General features: G+C 45.1%; 1 protein-coding gene across 17 annotated transcripts in view; it reads right to left on the bottom strand.

Annotated features, from left to right (window-relative positions):
- The window catches only part of NIPBL (NIPBL cohesin loading factor), a 1,341,000-nt gene that overhangs the window by 478,202 nt on the left and 837,349 nt on the right, over positions 1 to 25,449 (bottom strand). For all 17 annotated transcript variants that reach the window (XM_069221119.1, XM_069221174.1, XM_069221201.1 and 14 more), the window contains one exon: positions 8,909 to 8,998. In XM_069221119.1, coding sequence (XP_069077220.1) covers positions 8,909 to 8,998 — 90 coding nt within the window. The remainder of the gene's footprint in view (positions 1 to 8,908; positions 8,999 to 25,449) is intronic.

Raw genomic sequence — 25,449 nt, 5'->3', positions numbered from 1 at the left:
CTTCCAGCACCCCCTTCAATGGAGCCACCGCCAGTTGAATTCTCTCCAGAGGATATTGGCCCTTTTCACATTCTATTAGAAAATGCGGCTGCGCCTTTTGAGGTCCAAATGCCATCCACACAGCAGGATTGCTTTTTATATGACTTTAAGGAGCCCCATAGGAAAGTAGTCAAAGAAATCCCTATAATAGATCATGTATGGAAACTGGGATTAAAAATTATGCGGAACCCAGCGACGGTGCCAGCGGTATTGCCAAAGCTCGACAAGAAATATAAAGCGACAGACACCCCTGCTTGCCTGGTGGGTCATCCAAAACCAGATTCTGTGGTTTCTCAGGCTGCCCAGCGACGCTCCAGAAACCCTTTATCAGATGAGTAGGCACCTCGCCAACATTGGTAAAAGATGTTCTATGTCTGCCAATGTGGTCCGTGCCGCAAACTCCCAAGGCAGCTATGGTCAGACATTTCGCACTCGGTTGACGATCTTCCAGATTCCAACAAGGTTGAGAGCATGAAGGGCTCTTTCTGCAACTGAATCTGGCTGTGGAAAAAAATGTGAAAATGTGATACCACTTATGGCAGAAATTTGAGATTTGTTTTAAGTACAACTTTATGTTTGTGTACTTGGAAAAAAGGTTCTTCAAGAGTGAATACTTGTATTTCACTAATTCTTCACAATGAAGTAATGGCCACTAGGAACACAACTTTCAATGTTAAGAATTGAATTTCACGTGAATGCATGCGTTCAAAAGGTGAGCCCATCAGTCTGGTGAGTACAATATTTAGATTCCAAGTAGGAACAGGTGGTGTTCTAAGGGGAATTATACGTTTTTGTCCTTCAATGAAGGCTTTTATAACTTGGACTCTAAAGAGAGAGGTGTGTGGAATAGTTTGCAAGTATGCTGATATTGTAGTAAGATGGATTTTAATGGACGAGAAAGCTAGATTTGACTTCTGCAAATGAAGTAGATAGCATACAATATCTTGTATTGATGCTGTAAGTGGATCAGTATTTTTAGATTGACAGTAGTAAACTATGTTAGCATAGCTTTGCCTAGTTGTAAGCTTACATGCTTGTTTGAGAAATTCCATGCATTCTAATGGAAGTTTTAAGTATCCAAATTCTATGACTTCAGGAGCCAAATCGCTAAGTTGAGAGCACTGGGATTTGGATGTCTGATTTGTCCTTTCTTTTGTGTTAACAAATCCGGTCTGTCTGGAAGTTTGGAATGAGGTACTACTGACAGGTCTAGGAGTGTTGTGTACCAATGTTGTTGTGCCCACCTTGGGGCTATGAGTGTCAAGGTGAGAGGTCTGACGTAGCTTGTTGACCAGAAAAGGAAGTAGTGGGGGGGAGGGAGGCGTAAGCAAATATCCCTTACCAGTTGATCCATAGATCAATGCCCTTGGATAGAGTATGTGGGTGCCTGGATGCAAAGTTTTGGTATTTTGCATTTTCGCCTGTTGCAAATAGGTCTATTTCTGGTGTTCCCCACTATTGAAAGTACTGTTGAAGTATGTGAGAGTGAATCTCCCATTCGTGTATTTGTTGGTGTGTTCTGCTTAGGAGATCCGCTAGCTGATTGTGTATTCCTGGAATGTATTCTGCTAACAGATGATTGTGAATTGCCCATTTCCATATTGTTTGGGCTAGAAGGGAAAGTTGAGATGAATGTGTCCGCCTTGTTTCTTCAGGTAATACATTGTTGTCATATTGTCTGTTTTTATCAGAACAATCTTGTGTTTAAGAAGGGGTTCAAACGCTTTTAGGGCAAGGAACACAGCTAATAATTCTAAATGGTTTATGTGAAAGTTTTGCTGTTCTGAATCCCATTCCCCTTGAATGGTAAGATTGTTGAGATGAGCTCCCCAACCTATCATTGATGCATCTGTTATTGTGGTCTGAGGCACAGGGTCTTGAAATGACCGCCCCCTTCATTAAATTGCTGAGATTCCACCATTGAAGAGACTTGTGCGTTTGGCAGTTGAATAACACTAGATCTTGCAATTGGCCCAGTGCTTGAGGCCATTGCTGTGAGAGGCACTGTTGTAGCACCCTCATGTTTAGTCTTGCCTGTGGTACTATTGCTATGCAGGATGCCATCGTTCCTAATAGGTATATGATAAATCTTACAGTGTATTGTTGATTTGGCTGAATTTGTGGTATGAGATTGTGGAAAGCTTGTATCCTTTGTGTATTTGGATAGGCTAAGGCTCTTTGCGTATTTAAAACAGCACCTAGGTAAGGTTGCACCTGTGCTGGCTAAATATGGGATTTTTGGTAGTTGAGTGAACCCTAGTGTCTGTAGAGTCTTCTATTACGTATTGAGTGTGTTGCTGGCATTCTACAAAATTGCTTGATTTTATTAGCCAATCGTCTAGATATGGAAAGACATGTATGTGTTGCCTTCTTAGGTAGGCTGCTACTTCTGCTAGACATTTTGTGAATACCCTTGGAGCTGTTATGCCGAATGGTAGAACTTTGAATTGATAATGTTTTCCTGCTATCACATACCTTAGGTATTTTCTGTGAGCTGGATGGATGGGTATGTGGAAATAGGCATCTTTGAGGTCTAATGCAGTCATGTAATCTTGTTTTTGCAGTACTGGAATGACGTCCTGCAGAGTTACCATGTGAAAGTGTTCTGACAGGATATACATATTTAGGGATCTGAGGTCTAGGATGGGCCTGGGAGTGCCATCCTTTTTGGGAACTGAGGTAGCATAGTGAGTATACTCCTGTTCCTTGTTGAAAATGTAGGACGAATTCTATTGTCTGTTTTAGTAGTAGCAATTGTACTTCTTGCTGTAATAGAATATTGTGTTCTGGGACAGCTTGTGGTAACGTGGAGGAATGTTTGGAAGAGTAGAAATCAATTCTAGGCAATAGCCATTGCGGATAATTGACAATAACCAATGGTCTGTGGTGATATTTTGACAATGGGAGTGAAATTGCTGTAGTCTTCCCCCCACAGGAGAAGTATGGGGTTGAAGGATGGTAAATAACTCACTGTTTAGATGGGGTAGTGGCTTGTTTTGAAGCCTGGAACTTGCCTCTGGTTCGAATGTATTGGCCCCTATAAGACCCTCTAAATCCCCCTCTCTGGTACTGCTGTAGCTGTAGCTGTTGCCCTTGTTTTACCTGAGAGGTAGAAGCCTCTGTGGGTTGTGGCTTGAATCCTCCTCTGAATTGTTGTCTGCGAAAGGAGCCTCTATAGGGTTTTTTGTAGAAGGCTCACATTACTTTGGCAGTGACTGAGTCTTTTCTCAGTTTTTCTATGGCAGTGTTGACTTCAGGGCCAAACAGGTACTTTTTATTAAAAGGCATATTCAACACTGCCTGCTGTATTTCTGGTTTGAAATCAGAGGAACGTAGCCATGCATGTCTGCGTATAGTGATGGCAGTATTCACGCTTCTAGCTGTTGTATCTGCAGCATCAAGGGAAGACTGTATTTGATTGTTGCTTATGGCCTGACTCTCTTCCACAATCTGTTGTGCCCTTTTTTGGTGTTATTTTGGGAGGTGTTGTAGGAGTTCCTGCGTCTCGTCCCACTGGGCTCTATCATACCTTGCTAGCAAGGCGTGCAAGTTTGCAATTCGCCAATGGTTGGCAGCCTGTGTCGCTACCCTCTTCCCAGCAGCATCGAATTTTCTACTCTCCCTGTCAGGGGGAGGAGCATCGCCTGACGACAGGCTATTAGCCCTCTTTCTTTCAGCACTCACTACCACTGAGTCTGGAGGAACTTGGTGGATAATATAATCAGTGTCTGTAGGAGCAGGTTTATATTTATTTTATCAATGTGTGGTGTTACAATCCTAGCTTTGACTGGTTCACTGGATATTTAATCTTCAGGTTTAATCATACCAGGTAGCATTGGGAGGCACTGATATTTTGTGTGCGTGGAGGATAATCTGTTAAAGAGAAAATCCTCTTCTAAGGGTTCAGTGTGCATAAGCACCCCATGGTACGCTGCTGCCCTGGAAATAACCTGCCTGGTAAGCAGTAGTGTCTTCTGGTGGAGAAGGCTTAGAAGGGTATAAGTCTGGGTCACTGTCAGGAATAGGCTCTGGATCGTAGAGATCCCAAGGATCAACCGTATAACCATGAGAATATTGTGAATGATTTGGCAAAGGTGGTGGGCTAGTGAGTGGTGGCGAAAAAGAAAGTTGTGGTGAATGAGGGGGAGAAGTATGGATAGGTAATGGCTTCTCCTGTTTATAAATATTTGCTGGTGGTGGAGCAGTGTCTAAATGTTCTTGAAAGGCCAACTTTCTATTGTTCTGTAGAGGAGGTGCAGTAATTATTTTGCCAGTCTCTATGGATGTGAATCCTTGATTGTCTTTCATCCATGATCTCATGGATAGGTTGGATCTCAGTGTCCTCTGAAACATGATCAGAAGCTTTATAAGACTCTTCATCCAGTTATTTTGAGCTCTGTTTAAGATGGATCAAAAGTCTGCGCTCTTCTGAATAAGAAGACTTTTTCGGCTCCGAAGATGGTAGCTTTTTCGGGCCCGAAGAAACAGCCGGTTGTTTCGGCTCCGAAGCAGGGGGTTGAGGCTTTGACTCAGAGGAGTGAGGACGCTTGCTCGAGTCGGAAGTTGAACTTTTGATGGACTTACTCGACTCAGATACTGACGGAGGAGTGGCCTTTTTCTACGCCGAACCCGAAGGTCGGTTGACAAGAGTCTTTTTTCGAGTCGAACCATGGCTCTCTGCCAGTGGTGTACCCAAGGCCTTTGAGTACTTTTTAAAAGTGGGCGTAGGGGCAGACGTACTCACGTGCTGACCAGCAGTGATAGGCATATCCTCTTCCGATTCTTCTTCAGTCGGTGTCTCTGATGGAAACCGCCGTCTGCGCCTGTTCTTTCTCCATGGTGTTGAGATGTTCCGTGTTCTTCAACGCCATTTCCAAACTTCTGGTTCTCCGATCAAGCAGGATCTTCTTGGATCAAAACGATCAACAGGCCTCGCAATCCTTTTCTCTGGGATCGGGGATCAGATTACATACAAGGTGTTGGTCTGTGTATGGAAATTTCGCGTGGCATCGGGGACAAAATCAAAATGGAGTCCGATCCATCAGGCTTCGACGCGGTAGGCCCAAACAGGCCAGAGTCGGGCGCACGCACCCAGAAGGGTGAAATTTAGTTTGCCAATACTATCGGTTCTAGGCTAGATGGAAACACGATCGAAACAATAACGACGATAAAGGGAGTTTTCTAAAGTTTCCGATTCAAAAACTCCGAACAATGTCCCGTGACTCCGAAAAGACTTCTTCGAAGAAAAACAACCTGTAACACTCCGAGCCCAACACTAGATGGCGGAATAATGTATAGCATGTGTACCTGCAGCTACACATGCCATTGAACATATATATATATATATATATAGTATATACCTACCTCCAAGCTAGGGGGGACTGCCTATAAGTAATCTAGTGCAGTGTTACTATAATAAAGTACCTTTATTTTTGTTAACACCGTGTGGATCTTTCATGTGTGAAAAGTTGCTGTGTCGCTTGTGGTATTGGGTAAGCTTCACATGTCTCCAAGGTAATTCGTGGGTGCTCATACACAGCTACCTCTAGAGAGCCCTGGCTTCCTAGACACTGTCTACATTCACTAATAAGGATTGCCGGTACCTGGTATAAGGTGCCAACACCATAGGTGTCCACCACACACAAGGCCAGCTTTCTACACTTCTGAAATAGGACGGGGAGACTTCTGGAAGGAAACACCGTGCAGAACAAGTTATTTATCTTCGGTGACACTATTTTCTGGTAGATGCTATATGACCACAGATTCAGCTTGTGAATGCCCCCAGGGGACAGACTTGATCTGGAAACTTTTCAGTAATTCCATCACGCGTCAACAGGTGGAGTCGTGCAGATCCATCCAGTATTGCTAGGACATTGGGGCCCCAATATATGCAACACCTATGGACGCTGACATCAGTTTCTTTCAGATTGCTGTCTGTGCCATGACACACAGAGCTTTGGAAAGTATACAGTGTAAAGCTCTTTAGATTTGGCATCTTATTAATGGACAGTTCATTCCACAGAACGGAAAGGAGAGTGGATCAGTGAGGAATCTGTGGTTAACAGTATCTACCATAAAAGTAATCACAGAGAGTAAATAACTTGTTCTTCTGACAGACTTCTAACTGAAGCTTCCTAACCTTGTGTACAGGGAGTGCAGAATTATTAGGCAAATTAGTATTTTGACCACATCATCCTCTTTATGCATGTTGTCTTACTCCAAGCTGTATAGGCTCGAAAGCCTACTACCAATTAAGCATATTAGGTGATGTGCATCTCTGTAATGAGAAGGGGTGTGGTCTAATGACATCAACACCCTATATCAGGTGTGCATAATTATTAGGCAACTTCCTTTCCTTTGGCAAAATGGGTCAAAAGAAGGACTTGACAGGCTCAGAAAAGTCAAAAATAGTGAGATATCTTGCAGAGGGATGCAGCACTCTTAAAATTGCAAAGCTTCTGAAGCATGATCATCGAACAATCAAGCGTTTCATTCAAAATAGTCAACAGGGTCGCAAGAAGCGTGTGGAAAAACCAAGGCGCAAAATAACTGCCCATGAACTGAGAAAAGTCAAGCGTGCAGCTGCCACGATGCCACTTGCCACCAGTTTGGCCATATTTCAGAGCTGCAACATCACTGGAGTGCCCAAAAGCACAAGGTGTGCAATACTCAGAGACATGGCCAAGGTAAGAAAGGCTGAAAGACGACCACCACTGAACAAGACACACAAGCTGAAACGTCAAGACTGGGCCAAGAAATATCTCAAGACTGATTTTTCTAAGGTTTTATGGACTGATGAAATGAGAGTGAGTCTTGATGGGCCAGATGGATGGGCCCGTGGCTGGATTGGTAAAGGGCAGAGAGCTCCAGTCCGACTCAGACGCCAGCAAGGTGGAGGTGGAGTACTGGTTTGGGCTGGTATCATCAAAGAGGAGCTTGTGGGGCCTTTTCGGGTTGAGGATGGAGTCAAGCTCAACTCCCAGTCCTACTGCCAGTTCCTGGAAGACACCTTCTTCAAGCAGTGGTACAGGAAGAAGTCTGCATCCTTCAAGAAAAACATGATTTTCATGCAGGACAATGCTCCATCACACGCGTCCAAGTACTCCACAGCGTGGCTGGCAAGAAAGGGTATAAAAGAAGGAAATCTAATGACATGGCCTCCTTGTTCACCTGATCTGAACCCCATTGAGAACCTGTGGTCCATCATCAAATGTGAGATTTACAAGGAGGGAAAACAGTACACCTCTCTGAACAGTGTCTGGGAGGCTGTGGTTGCTGCTGCACGCAATGTTGATGGTGAACAGATCAAAACACTGACAGAATCCATGGATGGCAGGCTTTTGAGTGTCCTTGCAAAGAAAGGTGGTCACTGATTTGTTTTTGTTTTGTTTTTGAATGTCAGAAATGTATATTTGTGAATGTTGAGATGTTATATTGGTTTCACTGGTAATAATAAATAATTGAAATGGGTATATATTTTTTTTTGTTGAGTTGCCTAATAATTATGCACAGTAATAGTCACCTGCACACACAGATATCCCCCTAACATAGCTAAAACTAAAAACAAACTAAAAACTACTTCCAAAAATATTCAGCTTTGATATTAATGAGTTTTTTGGGTTCATTGAGAACATGGTTGTTGTTCAATAATAAAATTAATCCTCAAAAATACAACTTGCCTAATAATTCTGCACTCCCTGTATAGATACCAAAGCAGTCCAACCCCTCTGCAGAACAGATGGGCCTAGCTTCCATTCCGTTGAATATCCAGCTAGTAATGCTTCATGAACGTGTGAAGAGATGCATACCTTGCAGTCTGGAAGATATCCAGAACTGGCACACCAGTGCATCAGTAGCAGCCTTTGCTCTAGTGGAGTGTACGTGCAAGTGTTTTAGAGGCTGTTTATTGACCAGTCCATAGAAGATGTTGACGCATAACGGTTCATAATGTCAGTAGTCTCTGGTTCTGTGTACACAGAAGCAGTGACCTCAGAGTCAAGGTAGCAAAACCCTTCTTCCTCCTTAGAGAGGTTAAGCAGTGCATAGAAAGAAGGCAAAATGATGGACTGCAGTATGTGGGAGGGTGCAACTACCTTGGGCAGGAAAGCTGCTTTTGTCCGGAGACAAATGTATATGCCGGAACTACGGATAAGCTTGGAGTTTGCTCACTTGCCTGGCTAATGTTCTGGAGATGAGAAATGCAGTCTTAATAGTTAGAAGGCAAAGAGAACAGCGCCCAAGAAGTCACTCTTCAATTCCGAAGCAGTTGATTTTAAAAACTGCTCAATGCTGCTGTCCTCTTATTCTCAGTCCTACAGAGTCACATGTTTTCTGTGATATGCAGCAACAACCCAGCCACCCAAACTGAAGGCAGAAAACAATCTGTGGTGGTGTCTGTTCCTTGGTGCATTCTGGGTTTCGGTGATGGTCTCAAGATTCACCTCAAAAAGGAAACGTTTTCTTCGAAGAGTCCAACACTAGAACTCAGGGCAGTGCACAGCATGTGACCTACTGCATGACATGCTACAAACTTTCGGTTACATCTGAGTAGTTATTTGAGACTATATAGCCTCCTCTCTATCAACCTCTAGTTGGTGACTTTTTTAAAGATTTGGCAAGAAGTATTCATTTAAAAACCTACTCTAGTAATACGTGAATTGAAAACCCCAATATCTCCTATAATTACTAATTAGTGAGAAAATGAGAAGAGTAAACAGCTTCCTGAAAACATTTAAGGCACATATGACCTTGGCTTACAGCATATTTACAACAATAATTTGCAGTCTTTCCTGATGTATGTAACTTTCAGTGTCAATATTTTGAAATGTGTTTTTCTCTCAAAAGAAACTTTGAACAATTAAGCACCCACCACTAATGAGGGGTCAGTCTCAGTGTTTTCTTCCAAATAATCTAGCAGAAGCTTTTGAAGCTGTTGTATTTCATCCTTGCCTCTTGTTGCCTGTAAATATTAAAGATCACACAAGTAAGATTAAACATAAGATCAAATATTCACAAGTCAGTTATGTTTTATGTGAATCCTTTAACATTTGCTCATAACGTCCTCTAGAGAGACAAACACCTTTAGTTTTTCTGAAAGGTATACAATTACAATATAAATGTTATCCATACACAGTTAAAATAACACAATACAATACAAGACAAACACAAAAAAAAATGCATGAAGAAAAAAACTAACGTTTAAAAAGACAATACCAGTCGGACGGTGCAGCTTAACATTATTACAGAGAAACATTGACTGCAATCTTTTTTAGAGATTTTTCAGGAATGAACAAATAAACCGGGCCGGTTTCAAATCCTGGCGTCCATGATTAAAAAGGGACAAATGCACTGATCAAACGTTGAGCCTTCCTATTTCCAAGTATACACTTCAGCAGCAGACCCTCTACTTTGGGGAGTCAAAAAGAAAATAACAGTCTACGCTCATGCAGTACTATCCAAGACTTTTTCAGTACTGCTTTATTTACTATTTGCCTACAACACATACCTTTTGACCTATTAACTTTATTTTATTAGCAGTTCGCCTTTGAAAAAACAGTTAACTTTCAGCTTAGATTTGGTATACTGGGCACCAAGCTAATGTATATTACTAGGAATAGTTTAGCCGTTGCAGTGCATAACAGGTGTCTGTAGCTAATCGCTAGCCAAAGTGGATGATTACAATGCTCTGTGAAATGCAATCATTAGCCTCAGCTCTAGAAAAAAGGACCCATACAAGACAATTACTCCTTGCAAACAGGATTTTTTAAAATATTGCCGTCTATTCTGTTTGGGAAAGATAATTTGTTACAGAAAACTTATACCACAGCAAACAGTAGATAACATATCACTCATATATTCTTCGAATGGAAAAAAAGGTCTATTTCCCAGTGCTTTATAGGAGTATGGAGATAACCTTCATTAGCCAATGCTCAAGTGCTTTGTTGCTCACAATGTGCAGTGCAAGAGGTGTTTTGAGCAAAGACCAACCACAAACATATTTCTTCACTTTTTATAGGAAGCCATCACCAATTCTTCAGAAGACGACTGTAGGAAGCTGGCTGTCTATATGGTACACTAAAAAGAAGTACACCATGTAGAAAACCCAGTAGATCCCCAGTTGGTTTTCAGAGCCAAAAGTAGATCAGACTAATGCTCTATTTTGTGGAAGAGTGGGCGACAATTAAGACTTATCAGAGGGTACTGCTAAGCAATTGTACTCACAGATGCAATAAATAAGACACTAAGAATAAATCAGAGACCAATTTAGAACAAGCATTAGCAATGCAATAGGTCTCACTTGCTTGAGTTAGAGCTATCGGCATTGCAAATTATTAACTACTTTTCTTGCCACAAACTGGTGAACCTTGCCTCATAATTTCATCTTTTCTTGCCATATAATTCCAGTGGCCCTGCATATAACTAAAGCACTTCATTTACCTTCTTCCTCTATCTGCAGCAAAAAATTAAAATGTTGCCATTTTGCATCCTAATTTAAATCTACCATGCAAATTCCAATATAATACCACTTTCACCACCTCACCATCAGAATTGCTGGCTGGCTAACAATTCACCCAAAAAAGACACGCCACACAGGAGAAATAAACTAGAAGGGTCACCCAAACAGATCAAGAGAGTTCAAACAGTTATACAGCAATAAGGATGTTAAGTTGGCCCGAATCTTGGTCATGATTGTAATAAGGAGAGATCATTAAAACATATGCAATTATCATATACACCTTTATTAGAAAAACTTGTCATTATATGGTAATGCTAAAAACAGCCTGTCGAGGGCACCATTAATAAAAATACAATTTGTAAGAAACATGGTCATGTGACCATATTGTTGGCACTAAAGTGCATAACCCCATGAAAAAAAGGAGAAAGTAATGCAGTGTAACCATATTCTTAGCCTCTAAAGGGCATTTGTAAGGCTAGCAGGCCTACTGAACTGATAGCACAAACAAGGCCTTTAAAATAAAACTTCTCCAAGGCTCTAAAACAACGTTCTAGCCATGAGAGAGCATAAAAAAAGAAAAAAAAGAAAAAAATAAGGACACTGAATGGCGGGAGGGGTTATTATGGGGTCCCCACTATCCTTGTGTAGGAACCCAGAAAAGATGTAGACAGAATGATCATTTTGAAGGTAGTACCATTATCCTAGGACCACCACAGGCTGAGTTATGAGCAAAAATGTTTTGTAAATGTAATGTCCTGCAAAGCATTATGGAGCGAGTTTTCGTGCAATAAAACATCCCAGTGTGTTGACTGCAATGCTCAGAACAGCCCCTAGAGGACATCGCAAAAACAGCATTTGGAAGAAACAGTCATGTAACCATAGTCAGCCCTTAGAGACAATAAGCACATGAAAAAAGAACAGGAGAAAGTAATGCAATGCAACCATATATGAAGCCCCTAGTGGGCATAGTGCATTACATATTTTCAAGGCTAGCAGGCCTACTGCAATGATATTACAAACAAGCCCCATGGTGTGGGGACCCAGCCACGATGTAGACAGAAAGACCACATTGTGGTCAATGTTTAGAATGTGGTCCCATTGTCCTAGGAGTTATGAGCAAAAATGTTTTGTAAAAGTAATGCCCTGCAAAGCATTATGGGGCAAGTTTCTATGCCACAAATATTTTAGTATGTTGATATGACAGTAATGCTTAGACAAGCCACGAAAGGACACCACAATGAGAATAGCATTTGTAAGAAACATTGTCATGTAAATATATATTTAACCCCTAGAGGGCATAACCACACAAAAAGAAAGTGACAAAGTAATGCACTGTTACTGTAGGAAAGTGCCCCTTTGGCATGGTTACTTCCCACCCCACACATTTTGCCGAATATTGATAATGACTTGACTGCTAACCAGACCCCAGACCAGTGTTCTTTCCCAAAAAATGTAGCATTGTTTACACAATTGGCTTACAGTTAAGACCCTTGTAACAAGTACCCATGGTACCAAGGGCACTGTGGCAAGGCAAGATCCCTAAGGGCAGCAGCATGTATAATACCACCCTGTGAGACCCCTCACCAAGCACATGCACACTGCCCTTTCAGCTAGTGTGTGCTGGTGGGGAGAAAAAGAAAGTCGACATGGCACCCCTCGCAGGGTGCCATGCTCACCAACCACTGCCTGTGGTTTGTCAGTACGAACTCCACAGCTCCATAATGGCTTCACTGAAGTCTGGGAAGTTTGGTATCAAACTTACCAGCACAATAACCCACACTGATGCCAGTGTTGGATTTATTGAAAAATGCACTCATATGGCATCTTAGAGATGCCCCCTGTATTTTAGCCAAACGTTTAGTGCAGGACTGACGAGTGTGCCAGCCTGCCACTTCCAGACAGGTTTCTGACCAGAAACAAAGACTGCACTGGGTGGAGGTGCTTCACGCCTCTCCCCTGTAGGAACTGTAACACCTGTCGGTCATCCTCAAAGGGTCAGGCCTCTTGTTACAGTGCTCGAGGGCACTTCAGCTAGTGGAGATGCCTGTCCCTTCGACAAAGCCCCCACTTTTGGCAGCAAGTCCGGCGGAAGTATTAGGGAAAACAAGGAGAGACCAACCCTAAGAGGTCAGAGCTGAAGTGATCCTCCTCCTTGCAAAATCCTCCATCTTGGTTTGGAGGACAGGACCCAACAGGGTTAGGTCTGTGTCCTCCTCCCGAAAGGGAGTGGACACCGGAAAGGTGTAGTCACCCTCAGGGACAGTAGACATTGGCTACTGCCCTCTGACCCATGTAACACCCCTAAATCCAGGATTTAAGGGCTTCCCTGAACCTAGCATGTCAAATTCCTGGCAGCCTCAAGAAGAAGCAGGAAGAAAAGGAGGACTGCTAAGCCGATCCGCAGCAGAGAACCCTGAAGACACCAACTGGCTTTGCCCAAGCCCTACAGGCCTGTCTCCAGCTTCTGAAGCCCTGCAACAATAAGGCTGCATCCTGCAGGACCAGTGACCTCTTAAAGGCCTCAAGAGGACTGCCTGCACCCTAGGTGACCAAGGACTCCCTTGGGCAGCAGCCCTGTCCAAAAAGAAACTAACCATGGACTCCAGAACCACCCTGGATCTGCAAATCCTGCCCACTCTGCACCCGACACCCACAGCCTGTGTCCGGGTGGCCCAACTGACTAGAGCTGGTCCCCAGGCGATTGTGAGCAAGTTCCCACCCTGGGTTGACCACTCCTCTAACACAACGACACCTGCAGCCTGAATCCGGAGGACCCCACCGACTATGACAGAAGCAGGCAAAGATTCCAGACGCCAAAAGGTACCCCTGCACCCGCAGCCCCAGGCCTTGGGGAATCCGACTTTCGGTGCAGCAACATCCAGCAGGCAGCCCTCCTTTGTCCAGCCTTTGGTTTTCAGTAACCGGTCCCCTGGAATTCACCTGCAGAATCTGTGACCCTATAGGTCCACCTATAAGAAAGAATCGGGAGCCCGATGCTGTGTTTGCACCCTGCACCCGTCCGCGCCGCTGGGGGTGTGTGTTGGGTACTGACCTGTGTGCCCCCCCGCTCATCTCCCCCTCAGTGCTCCTCTAAACCCCGAGGTCTGCCCTCCGAAGATGCCGGTACTTACCTGCAAGCAGGTCCGATTCCGAGTGCCCCCCCAGCCGCCATAGGAGCCCATGTTAAATAAACCTCAATTTTGACCTCTGCCCCTGGCTGGCCCCGTGTTGCTGGTGGTAAGGTGTTTGGGGTTAACTTGAACCCCAACCTGTGAGCATCCTATCCCCCAGAGACCGGAAAGTCTTGTACTTACCTTGAAACTGTGCTAACATTTCTTCCCCAATAGAACTGTTTCTGAAAATTTCAGTGTAGACTTTTGAAACAGATTATTGCTATTTCCTTGAAAACCTTATAACTTGTCAATTTGAAACAAATTGGTATTGATACATATATTTGATACTTACTTACAAATGTACTTACCTGCAATTTGAATCTTGTGGTTCTAGAAATAAACAACAAAATATATTTGTGCTATATAAAAACCATTGGCCTGGTGTTAGTCATTGAGTGTGTGCTTCCTTTGTTGCCTGTGTGTGTACAACAAATGCTTTGCACTACCCTCGGACAAGCCTAACTGCTTGACCACACTACCACAAAATAGAGCATTAGTATTATCTGCTTTAGCTTCTGTTAAGCCTCTGGGGAACCCCTGGACTCTGTACACACTATACCCCCATTTTAGTATAGTATATACAGAGCTATTTTCCTACAGGTGGCATCCCTAAACACCCGGGACTCAGGTCCCCGCTGACCTGAAGGAGGACACTTCAGAGACGCAAAAGGCAAGAACAGAAGATCCGTGACAGACTCAGCGCCAACCCTGCCAGCCTGCCTGTAAGACGCAATGTCCTTCAGCTGCTGAAACTTTCAAAAGCCTGGAAAGACTGCCAGCCTTTACCCCAGCAGACGAAACTGCCATGGATTAGCAGAGCTGCTATCATGCATCCTTGCAGGCACCCTCATTTTCGCGCCAGACCTGCCACTAAAAGCGGGGGTTGGTGGGGGCTGACATCTCAATACATGCTGCGGCCCATGGGGGACCCCTGGTGTACCAATGCCCTGGGTACCTATGTACCATATACTAGGTACTTACATAGGTTCACCAGTATGCCAATTGTGGGGTGTAAAGTTTACCAGCAACCCAAGTTAGAGGAGAGAGCACAGGCACTAGGGTCCTGGTTAGCAGAATCTCAAGAGTGGGCAGAGGCCCCTGGGAGCATCTGAGTGGCCAGGTCAGGCAAGTGATGTCACAGCCACCTACTGATAGGTGGTAACCCTGCTAGGTGACCAATCCCCCTTCCTGGGTTATTTAGGGACTCCCTCTTGGGTGGGTCCTTAGATTCGATGTGTAAGATTCCAGCAGAGCTTCTCTGCATTGTTAACTTCATCTTCTGGCCATCAGGACTGCAACCGGACACTCCAGGAATCCTCAATCTGAAACTCCAGCAACGACTCTGCTTTGCAACATTGTTTCTCCGGCTTATTCCACCAACTACAACATTTCCCTGGCTGTGCATCCTCTGACAGCGACAAGTCTTCAGCCTGCACAAGAAGCAAGAAGGAATCTCCTTAGGAGTGAAGGAGTCACTCCCCTGCTACCGCAGGTACGAACTGCAACGGCGGCTGACTGCGTGGATCTTCTCTCCTGCAAAACTGCGTGCATCCTGGATCACAGGTGGTGGTCTGGAGTGGTCCTCTTGGTCCTCTCTACCAGCTGCCCAACTTGGAAGACGGTAAGCCCCTGCCTCTCCTTGCAGGACAGTACCTCTGTACACCACAACTCTTGCAGCTAACAAGGCTTGTTGACTGTTCTCCAAAAGGATCTTCAGGCTCCGTGTAGCCCTAGCCTCCAGCATTCTTCCGTGCAAAGTACAGTCTCCTGCCTACTGCTCCAGTGACTTAGGACTCCTCTCCAAATGTACTGAGTGGGCCTCACTGCGACTCCTGGGCCTGCTGCATTAGAGTTGCCTGTGGGGGCAGCATCCTCAGCTTTTGACTTCTCACTGCTGAGGGTTGCCTGAGTCTTCCTACCTTGGGTTGAGCACCCCCTCCCTCCCCCCGACCTTCCTGGTCCCCAGTAGCTCTGCAACTCTTCTTCTGTAACTCTTGCCTGTGCCAAGGCTTGTCTGAGGTTTTTCCACACCACTGACTGATCGCAACTCTTCTTCTGACCTGGGACATCAACTGCATCTCCTGCTCCTGGGCTGAACAGAAGACTCCTGATCTTCACTGTCGATCTGGTCCTGCATCTCCAGGAGGGTGGGTAGTGGCTCCTGCCCCAACCGGACACTCCAACTCAAACTGGACTTGGTCCCCTTCATTTGCAGGTCCTCTTCTGTCCGGATCCATCTTCTGTTTCTTCCAGTCTTGCTTGGGCCTTGCACAGTCCTTTTACAAAGTTTATTTGTGGGTTTGGGAAAAAACAGGTACCTACCTCTTATCTCCTGGTCGCTCGGACGCACTCTGGTAACCTTTTGGGGTTCCTAGTCCCTCCAGCTCCACTCTACAGATTGCACTTCCTTGGCTGGGGGACGGACTTTCGCATGCCACTTAGTATATGGTTTGGTCTCCACCTAAGGTCTCCATTATTTTAGGATATTTCACTGTTTTCTATTGCTTTCTATGCCAATTCTTGACTTCTAATGTGTATATAATAGTGTTTACTCACCTGCTAGTAAAGTATTGCCTATACAGTAGTTTAGTATTTGTGTTACCATAAGTACCTGTATTTTTGTAACAGTGTGTGGTTCTTTCATGTGTGTAAATGCTATGTGACTACAATGGTATTGCATAAGCTTTGCATGTCTCTTAGATAAGTCTTGGTTGTTCATCCAAAGCTACCTCTAGAGAGCCCTGGCTTCCTTGGCACTGTCTACACCTCACTAACAGCAGATACCTGGACCTGGTATAAGGTAATAACATCACCACACACCAGGCCAGCTTCCTACAACTGTGACCTCTGACCCCAGCTGAGGTGGGTCACCGGTGCCAATGACGTCCCCCGGCTCCTAAGAGCTCGAGACTAGCCTGAGTCCACCTGGCCAGACCCCCCACCCCGATGACACCTGCAGCCTCAACACGCAGGCAGGCTGCAAGTGCTCCCAGATGTGAAAACCCTATGCCTAAAGGCACCCCTGCATCCGTTGCCCCTAGGCACAGGAGAAAAGGCCCAAAAGGTGGACCTAAATCCCGAGCATCTCAAGTCTACTACCTACCTGCTTGTTGTCCCCAACTGGCTTCCTAGCCAAAGCCTGCAGCCTATCTTCACAAGGACCTAACTCCAATAGGAAACCACTGGGCACCTGACCTCTGCACCCGGATGCCCCAGTGCCGCCCAGTGTGACCTGCTGGTGTGGTTTTGATCAATGCATAGCACTTACCTTGCTTCCCTGAGGTTAGCTTCGTAAGTCGTTGTTGACCCTGTGTTTGTTGAACACTGTCTTCCTCCATAGGATAACTGAGAGAACTCTGAAAATTGGACTATTTCTGAAACTGCGTAGTATTTATGCTTAAAGTCTACTTACCTGATTATAAAGTTCTTTGGTTTGAAAAATATATAAAAATAACTTATTTTTCTAAACGGTTCTTGGATTTATTATTCAAGTGCGTCTTATTTATTGCCTCTGTGAGTACAACAAATGCTTAGCACTACCATCTGATAAGCCTAACTTCTCTACCACACTAACACAAATACAGCATTAAAGCTACCAACTTTTGCAATACCAACAGGGGATCCATTGGACTCTCTGAACAGTGTACTTCATTTTAGTGCACTGTATAGAGAGCCAGCTTCCTACATCAGTCCATAGGGTCTTAAAGCTGATATTCTAAAGGGTCCAGCGACCTCTCCCATTCCTTACCGTAACCTAGCCCCTTAGAAAGGGGCTCAAGGAGGCAAGGGTCTGGCAATGAAGTTGGGGATGGTACCGCCCGTGGGCAGTGCCAGGATCATCTGGGAATGTCAGAGTGGTACGACAGATGTTGGTTAGATCCGGGACAAGATCCATGGGTGCCCCTTGGTGCCAAAGTCGCAGAAACAGAACCCGAAGGGGCCCCTTCCGACTCCGCAGGCAGTTTCTGGCTACCCAAAAATGAAGCGCATGGCCTCGTAAAACTCAAGAGTTGGCCAGGTGTTGCTACGGCTCCCTAACACTCGGGGACATGCTGAGTGGGCACAGGCACAGGTTACTCAGAAGGAGACCTAGAGTGTTGATGCTCCCTTTTCTCGTCAGTTGATGTATGAGAAGTCAAAGAATGCTTTGACTTCTTACTTTTCATTTTGTACCTCAACTTACCCTATCGCCCTGGGGACGACAATGATGGAGATCTCTGCAAAAGATACCAGGACCTTCCTCTTGACTGGGATCTCGACTTGTGGAGTTGAGCATCGGGCCGCCATTAGCTTCAGGGACAGCTCCGTAAAAGCATTTGGATGCATGGCCCAACACTGAGCATGACTTCGGGTCGCAGTCGCGCTCCAGGCCCCAAAGACAGACAAGGTGCGGATTTGTCACAGACATCACCTGGTGACCGGAACCACATGTCTTAAACCCAGTCTTCCTCAATAACATCTTCGATGTACCAGGAGTTGAAAACTCGAAAAAAATCTTCTACCGAAAGTAAAAAATAAATAAACCAGTCAACAAATGACTGAGGGATAGCTCTTTAAATCAGCACTAACTGGCATGAAAAGAAAAGAACTGACATAGGTGCACCAGAGTGGTGCCTATATAGGATTCACAACATCATATCCAGCGCAGATGACGGACGCGGAGCCGATCAACGCCACCTAATGGTGCCCAGGGGTGCTGCTCAGAAAATTCTTTCGATTGAGTCGCTGTCTGGAGGAAATTCACAGGTAAGGAATCTGCAACTAGACGTCTATCAGATACACAGCACAAACTGAACCAACATGTGACAAAACCTTCAAAAATGTTTGAATTAACTTAGTGACTAACTACATCCTACATATACCACAATGCATCTGAGAGAAACGTCTTCTTGTTTGGTAGGCCGTGAGCTCCCCTGCTCCCTTTGTCTGCTTCTTTGAGGTACAGGGCTGGCAAGTCCAGGTGGATGCACAAAGCACCCTCAAACCAATGTTTTACTCTGCTAATGAAGGAGACAAATACAGAAACCAGCAGCTGTCCATCCATAAGGGCGGAGGGGCACCGCACTTTACAGACATAAAGAGTGTCTGTCAGATGGGGAAAAGTTCAGCCTGGCAGACACACTCTTTTCAGGTCAGGCAGCCAGGAGCTACACCTGGCCTAAATGCACAGGTACCTGGCTGCCTGAGCTGTACTTTGCTAAGGATGTCGAAGCTCCTGTGTGTGTGACCTTCTCAGCTTGGAAAAAGTACTTGAGGCTCTCCCCCTTGTGCCAAGAGGGAGCGTCTGTGATAGTTTTGTACTTCAGTTTTCAGCCCTAAAGTGTCAAGGGCCAAGTGGCTATCAATGACAACTTGTCACAGACTATGTGGGGTCAGCCGTCACCCTGGCCCCATCCTACTCTGACAAGGGTTGGAACTGCTGTCTCCCATCACTAGAGGCAGCAGTCCCAACCCTCCTGGCACCTTTAAGACTTTCCTTTCAGAGACCTGCAGCAGGAAAGTGTTGTATTTTAACTGACTGTTAGATGCTTGTGTGCATGTATGAATATATATGTATTAATGAGTGATGTTAATTGGGAAAGGGGTGGGGAGAATATGCATGTGAACGCATGGGTGTGAGTGTGCATGTGTGGACCCCCACCACCCTCTAAGCTGCACTTAATGGCTGCCACTGACAAACAGACGTCCTGAGAAAAACCACCCTGGCTAGGCTGTTAAGGACAATCATCATAGATTGCCTGGAGATCAAAGGGACATTTGGGGCAGATGCCTGGCAGAAAGACAGGGTCACAAATACATTAACTTCCAACAGCAGAGGAAGTGTAAGGTTTTTTTTTTTAAACTATCTACTTGTTCCAGAGACAGCATGCTTCAGAAATCTACTATAAAAGCCCAATTTTCTTTTTAGTTTCCTGCAGCGTGGTGATAAACTATGGCAGTGTTTTTATTTTATCAGAGACCCAGATTATGACAAGACTTGTATTATATCAGGGTTGGATTCTAGCAAGGCTCATGTTTTGTTTTGCAACCTTTCCAAATAGGGGCTGGACGGACAAAGGGAGTGGTCGTTTTTGGTTGGAATGGCCAGCGTGACTGTACACCCACAAACCTACATGCTTTAGGCTCTTAACTCTCTTCCAACCTCTTACCATAGAAGAACAGGTTGGAAATTTACTCCTGACAAGGGCAGGGGTTAAACCGTTTTCCCCAGAGTGGTGAAAAGGGGGGGGGATGTAGAAAAAGTGAATTTGAAATTGTTTAGAAGATTTTCATATCAGGGATTATACATGTATACTCGCTCTTTCCAGGACTACTTCTGTAAACTCTTATGAACTCCTGAAAGTCTTAAATTTACCCCAGTATAAGGATTTATCTATGGGCGCACAGTTGTAACTTTCTTTAACCCTTTTACTGCTCTTATGAGGTATAAATACCTCAAATTTATACGGAAGCACAGGAATAAATATAAACCCTTGCAGTGAAAGGCTTAGGAATTGGGCCATCAATTTTCATTTTGGCTTATCAACTTTTCTATAATTTCCTATATAGAATTTGTTTTTAAATTCTGCCATTCGTCAAACATTTTATTAAATGATGCCTTCAAGGCACAAGTTACTTACATTCGATGATGCTCTTCGTAGGGGATTCTGTAACCGCAGATTCCTCACCTTATTAATATACCTCAGGTGTTAGACTGGATACAGAAATATTTTTAGCAGTACCTGTGATCTGAGTGCCCGCAGGTGGCATTGTGCAGCTCTGCTCCAGAAATTACATACCGAGTCTCAGATGCACCCAACTATTCATGCTGATGTCAGTTGTATCTAGGCAGTCCACACTCACAGATGGAGCCAGGCAATAGATTAGTCTGGACCAGGGTGTAGATCTTGGGATTTGGGACCTGTAGGAAGCTGGCTTTTCATATAGTCGCCCAAAATGAGGCACACTGTGCAAAGAGTCCAAGCAATCCCCAGAGGTATCACAAAGTCACAAGTCTATGGGGATTGACCCGGTTACAAAGTCACTGAAAGGATGGACTTGAAGGACAGTCCAGGGAAACCCACAGTGGGGCTCGACCCTTGAGGTCCTCGGGCACGTGGGGACAGTCAGTCCATACCTCAGGCTGTGGGGCGCAGGTGCAGGGGTGTCTTCTGGTGTCTGGTTCAGCACTGGAGTTCCTTGTGGTTAAATGCACTCAGAGGGCACCTTAGAGGTGCCCCCTCAAAACCTAGCAACTCAGAGTAGGTACTGACTGGTCAAAACCAGTACAGCCACGTTAAGAGTTCTGGCCTTCTGAGGTGAGAGCCAATGTTCTCAGACACAGATCAAAGGCCTGCTCTGGGTAAATGTGTGACCTCTCCCATGCAGGATAGACATTCTAGGGCAGGGAACTTCAAAGGCCTTGCCACCTTTGAAATGTGGCCCCAGGCCTCTCCAGATGGTGGTTGAGGCCAACCGATAGTCCTTGACCCCACTTTTGGTGGCAGAACTGGCAGGAATGTTAGGTAAATTAGGACTGTCCACTTCATGCCAGTCCCACCCCTATGTTAGACGAGCTGAAGTGGATACTACTTTATAAATTCCTCAATCTTGTATGGAAGGAATTAGGCCAATAGGGTTAGGGCTATGCCACTTTTCAAAGGAAGTGGTCATAGGAAGGTGTAGTCATCTTAAAGGTGAATAGACCATTCGCTACCACCTGGCAGTCGCTGTGGTGCCCCTAAATTCAGTATTTAGGTGGCACCCTAGAATCAGATTCCTGACGACCTAGGAAGATCCAGACAACACAGAAGTTGCCCAACAGAGAAGTCTGACGACACCAACTGACTTAGCCCCAAAGCCCTATCGCACTGCCTGCAGCCTTCAAAGGAACCTGCACCCAGAGGACGACTGTCCTGCAGCCCAGCGACCTCCAAAGCCTTGGGAGGACTGCCTACCGTAGATAAAGACCAAGAACTCCTGTGGACAGCAGACCTGACCAAAAGAAACAATATCTAAAGAGGAAGTCTGCCTGAGGAACCACAAATTTGCTGCCTGGAACCACCCCTGCACCTGACACCCCTGGCCTGGGCCAACTGGCCCACCAGCTCAGTGAAGGTTTCCCAGCCCTTCTGACCAACAGTACACAATGGGCTGACCCATGCCAGACTTCAGAGCGACGCCTGCAGCCCAAATCGAGGACCCCCATGGCAGCGACCTGCCCGGTAAGGTGTTTGATGCCAAAAGACATCTGCACCTAGAGCCCCTGGGCCTTGAGGAGGTGGCCCTATGACCCTTGGATTCTATACTTACCTGGGCAGCTGTGGGTTGACCTCACCCAGCCTAGTGGCCAGAGCCTGCAGTCTGTTTCTGAAACTGCTAGCTCTGCTAGGTGGCCACTTGATTCTGCCATCTTGGAAATAAAATGAGCAGAGGCCCCTGGAAGCATCTGACTGGTCAGTTCAGCAGAATAGCATCCCTGACCCCACCTAATACTGAATTGGGGGGGAGGGGCACTGCAGAAGCTGTCCAACCCCCTTCCTAGGTTACTTAAGGGCTTCCATGAGGGTGGGACCGCAGATTCGTCCACAAGAGTGGTTCGCAAGATTCTTCTACAAGAGTCATCTAGAAGACTCTTCGCCACGACACTTCGGCGACCTGGACACAGGATCGCTGCTGGACTTCACCGGGAACCAAGACAAGACAACTAGTAGGAGGGCTCCTACTGTAACTTCGTACCCAGATATTGCAAGACTGCCGCATCTTCTGTGGCCGTGCATCCTCCAAAGTCACAAGGACTGTGCCTGCACTTAGGACGGCGAGAAGAAATCTCCCTTGGAGAGAAGGGGTCACTCCCCCTGCATCCGCAGGCACCTCAACGTTGAAGACCAGTTTGTGGATCCTGCTGTCCCACAAACTTACGAGGTGGTGGTTCTAGGGCTCTCCAGAGGTCTGACTTGTCTTCCTTACAAGTGGGAAGTCTGTGGGCCCTCATTGGAGCTGCTTAGCAGGAACCCCTGTGCATTGCGTCTGTTTTTGTTGTTGCCCAGGCTTGTTGGCTCTTGAGCCTGAAGACATCCTAATTCAAAGAAGCCTCAGCCTCCAGCATCCCACAGCTCCAAGAACTATGTCCTCCCTGCAACTCCTGAAACCTCCCTGTGACTGCTGCCAGGAGGTCCTCCTGGGGTCTACACCGATTCCTGCTGGCTGTGAGCTGCCCCTGACTTACTTGCTGGTCCCAACTCCTGCAACTCTACATGCAATGCTTTCCTTGCATTTGCCAAGGTTTGGTGGTGGTCCTGCTGACCAATGACCCCTCTGCAATTCGACGACCGGCGTGGGACAGCTCGTGGACGTTTTCTGGGATCATCCTGCACTGTCTGGACACCACAGCTGCCCCTCATCAACCCCTGTCCATCAGGAAAGCATCTTCAAAATAGTGGGCATTGGGCTCCTGTTCCCCTCCCCTACCCTCCTCTCCCCTCTCCCAGGGGAACTTCCGGATGGCCTGGACTATGTCCCCTCTTTCGTTAGGACCTCTTCATCCAGAATCCACACCTAAGTTCCACCAAACTGGTCCACAGGTCACAACAGAAGATGGACAGCAGAAGTCCCCATGGACTTTAATGGGAGATTCCAACAACTTCACCCCTATGCACCTGGGATCCCTGGTGTAGGTACTGCACGTCTCTGGGTATACATGGGTGGGGGCACTCATTAAAATTCCTTGTCCCAATGGGTTTCCTTGGGGTCATCTGTGAAGGGTCCTGGAACACAAACAGTCTAGCCGCGTCTTCCCTATGTTATCCTATGGACACCTGACCCATGTTAATATCTCTGCACACAGGTGACTAAGGAATCGGAACTACTTAACTTTGGTGTTTTAGTGCTTCCCCAGTCCTGAAGGTCCTTGGGTTGTAGTCTTGGTTAGTTCTGACTTTCACATACCATTTGTTTTTAGTATATGGTCCCCCCTTCCCCCTCACTCCTGCCCCTCCAGGGGCCCATGTTATATTATGCTCTTACTTTTCTGTAAGTAAATTTTTTTTTGTGTAGAGATCTCCTGTTAGGAGACATACTAAAGTTAGTTTAGTGCCTGTGTTTTATTGAATAATACATTATTTTTCTAACACTGGTGTGGTTCTTTCTTGTGTAAACATTAATAACTGACTTTTGTGCTATTTACAATTGCTTTACATCATCTCCGATCAGTCTTAGCTGCTCTCCACAGATACCCTATGAGAGCTTTAGTTATTTGGAACCACTATCACTAAGCGTTGCCTGGACTCACCTATAGCTGTCCACCATACACTGAGCCAGCCTCCTACTCTTACCATAGTGGGGACACCTACTGAACTTTATGCTTCACCAGCACTTAGCGGGAGGGAGGCTTTAACAATAGGGGATAATGGCAACTTCAAATAACCATCTCACTAGAACCCTTAAAAAGAAATGGTTCAAAAAGTCAAGATAAAGCACAGCTAACTTCAGCAATGGAACACAACCCTCTCTCTATTCTCTCCCTGGCATTGGACGTGGGGTGTATACAAGCATTCAAACGGTAGGGCCTGACTGCTGGGGCAATGTGGGTTCGCTAGGGATGTAAGCCATAACGTATCTTGGTTGGTCTATGATACAGGTGATGATCAGACTTGCTATGTTGGAACTGGTAAGCCAAGTTAAAATTATCTTGTGCATCCTGGGTAGTTTGGTCCATTAAGGCAACCTACATGAAGGCCATGTGTCAAATGGGCATTTTAACTGCTACTGGCAGCCAGGAAACCCACAATATTATACAAACAATAATACTTTTAGTAACATTGAGATGTGTAAATAAAATCTCCCGATTAGTTGGTTGTATGCATTATGTAAAAGGTCAGTGTTTTTTCATAAGGCTTCAATATATTGGTTACTATCCAAGAAGGCAATAGGTTTACAAGTCCGACTTGTGGTAGAACAAACATTTTTTCCAAATGAGATGGCAGAACAAGCAGATATTTTTTCTAAAGGAGATGGAGATACCTTGTCTAGATATTATAAGATCTCAAAATCGTTTTTTTCTCATTTTCCTTTAATCCTCTTAGTCTTATCCTAATTTGAACCTCTAAGGTGTCTGGTGTCAGTCATTAGAATGCACCATCAGAATGCATACTAAAAGGTTTTACTCATGTTTTGTATATACTTTAATACAAAGGTTGTCCCTACTTCTTCTGGATCAACGAGACTATGACGAGGTCTCTTAAAATGCCTCAGAAGAAAAGAAGCTCATATGTAACAAATATTAGCCTTCTACCCTTGGCACCTATGGTAAAAGGGGTTTATTGAACCTCAAAAACACAATCCCACAAAGGTCCAAGGGTTTAAAAGTTATTTGGAAATTAAGCTAAACACCAAGGATTTCAAGGTACAATTAAAACGATTCTAAAACCTAATGACAACCTGCATCATTAAAACATGGTCAATAGGAACCAAAAACGGTTTGCCCCAGATCTCCTGGAAAAATAAAAGGCTCTGTTTGATACATGGTAATGCCCAGGAAGAACTTATATTTCCTGACTGATCCATACCAAACAAATGAGATGGGATTCCAAACAATCATCTGTGACAAAGCAAATATTTGCAGGTCATTAGCTATTCATTTAATAGTAGTTATAAATGTTACAACTTGCAGTGCATAAAGCAATATAAGAACATAAAAAAAAAAAAAAAAGAATTATTACTAGAATGAGTCATTTGACTATTACTGCAACAGACTGGGGGTACTGGTTCAAGTTTGAACCAGGATTAGCAAGATAACATACC

Source organism: Pleurodeles waltl, chromosome 1_1 (assembly GCF_031143425.1).
Source record: "Pleurodeles waltl isolate 20211129_DDA chromosome 1_1, aPleWal1.hap1.20221129, whole genome shotgun sequence".
Classification (NCBI taxonomy): Eukaryota; Metazoa; Chordata; class Amphibia; order Caudata; family Salamandridae; genus Pleurodeles; species Pleurodeles waltl.
Note: the sequence above shows the minus strand (reverse complement) of the source record. Positions and strands in the feature narration are given on the sequence as shown.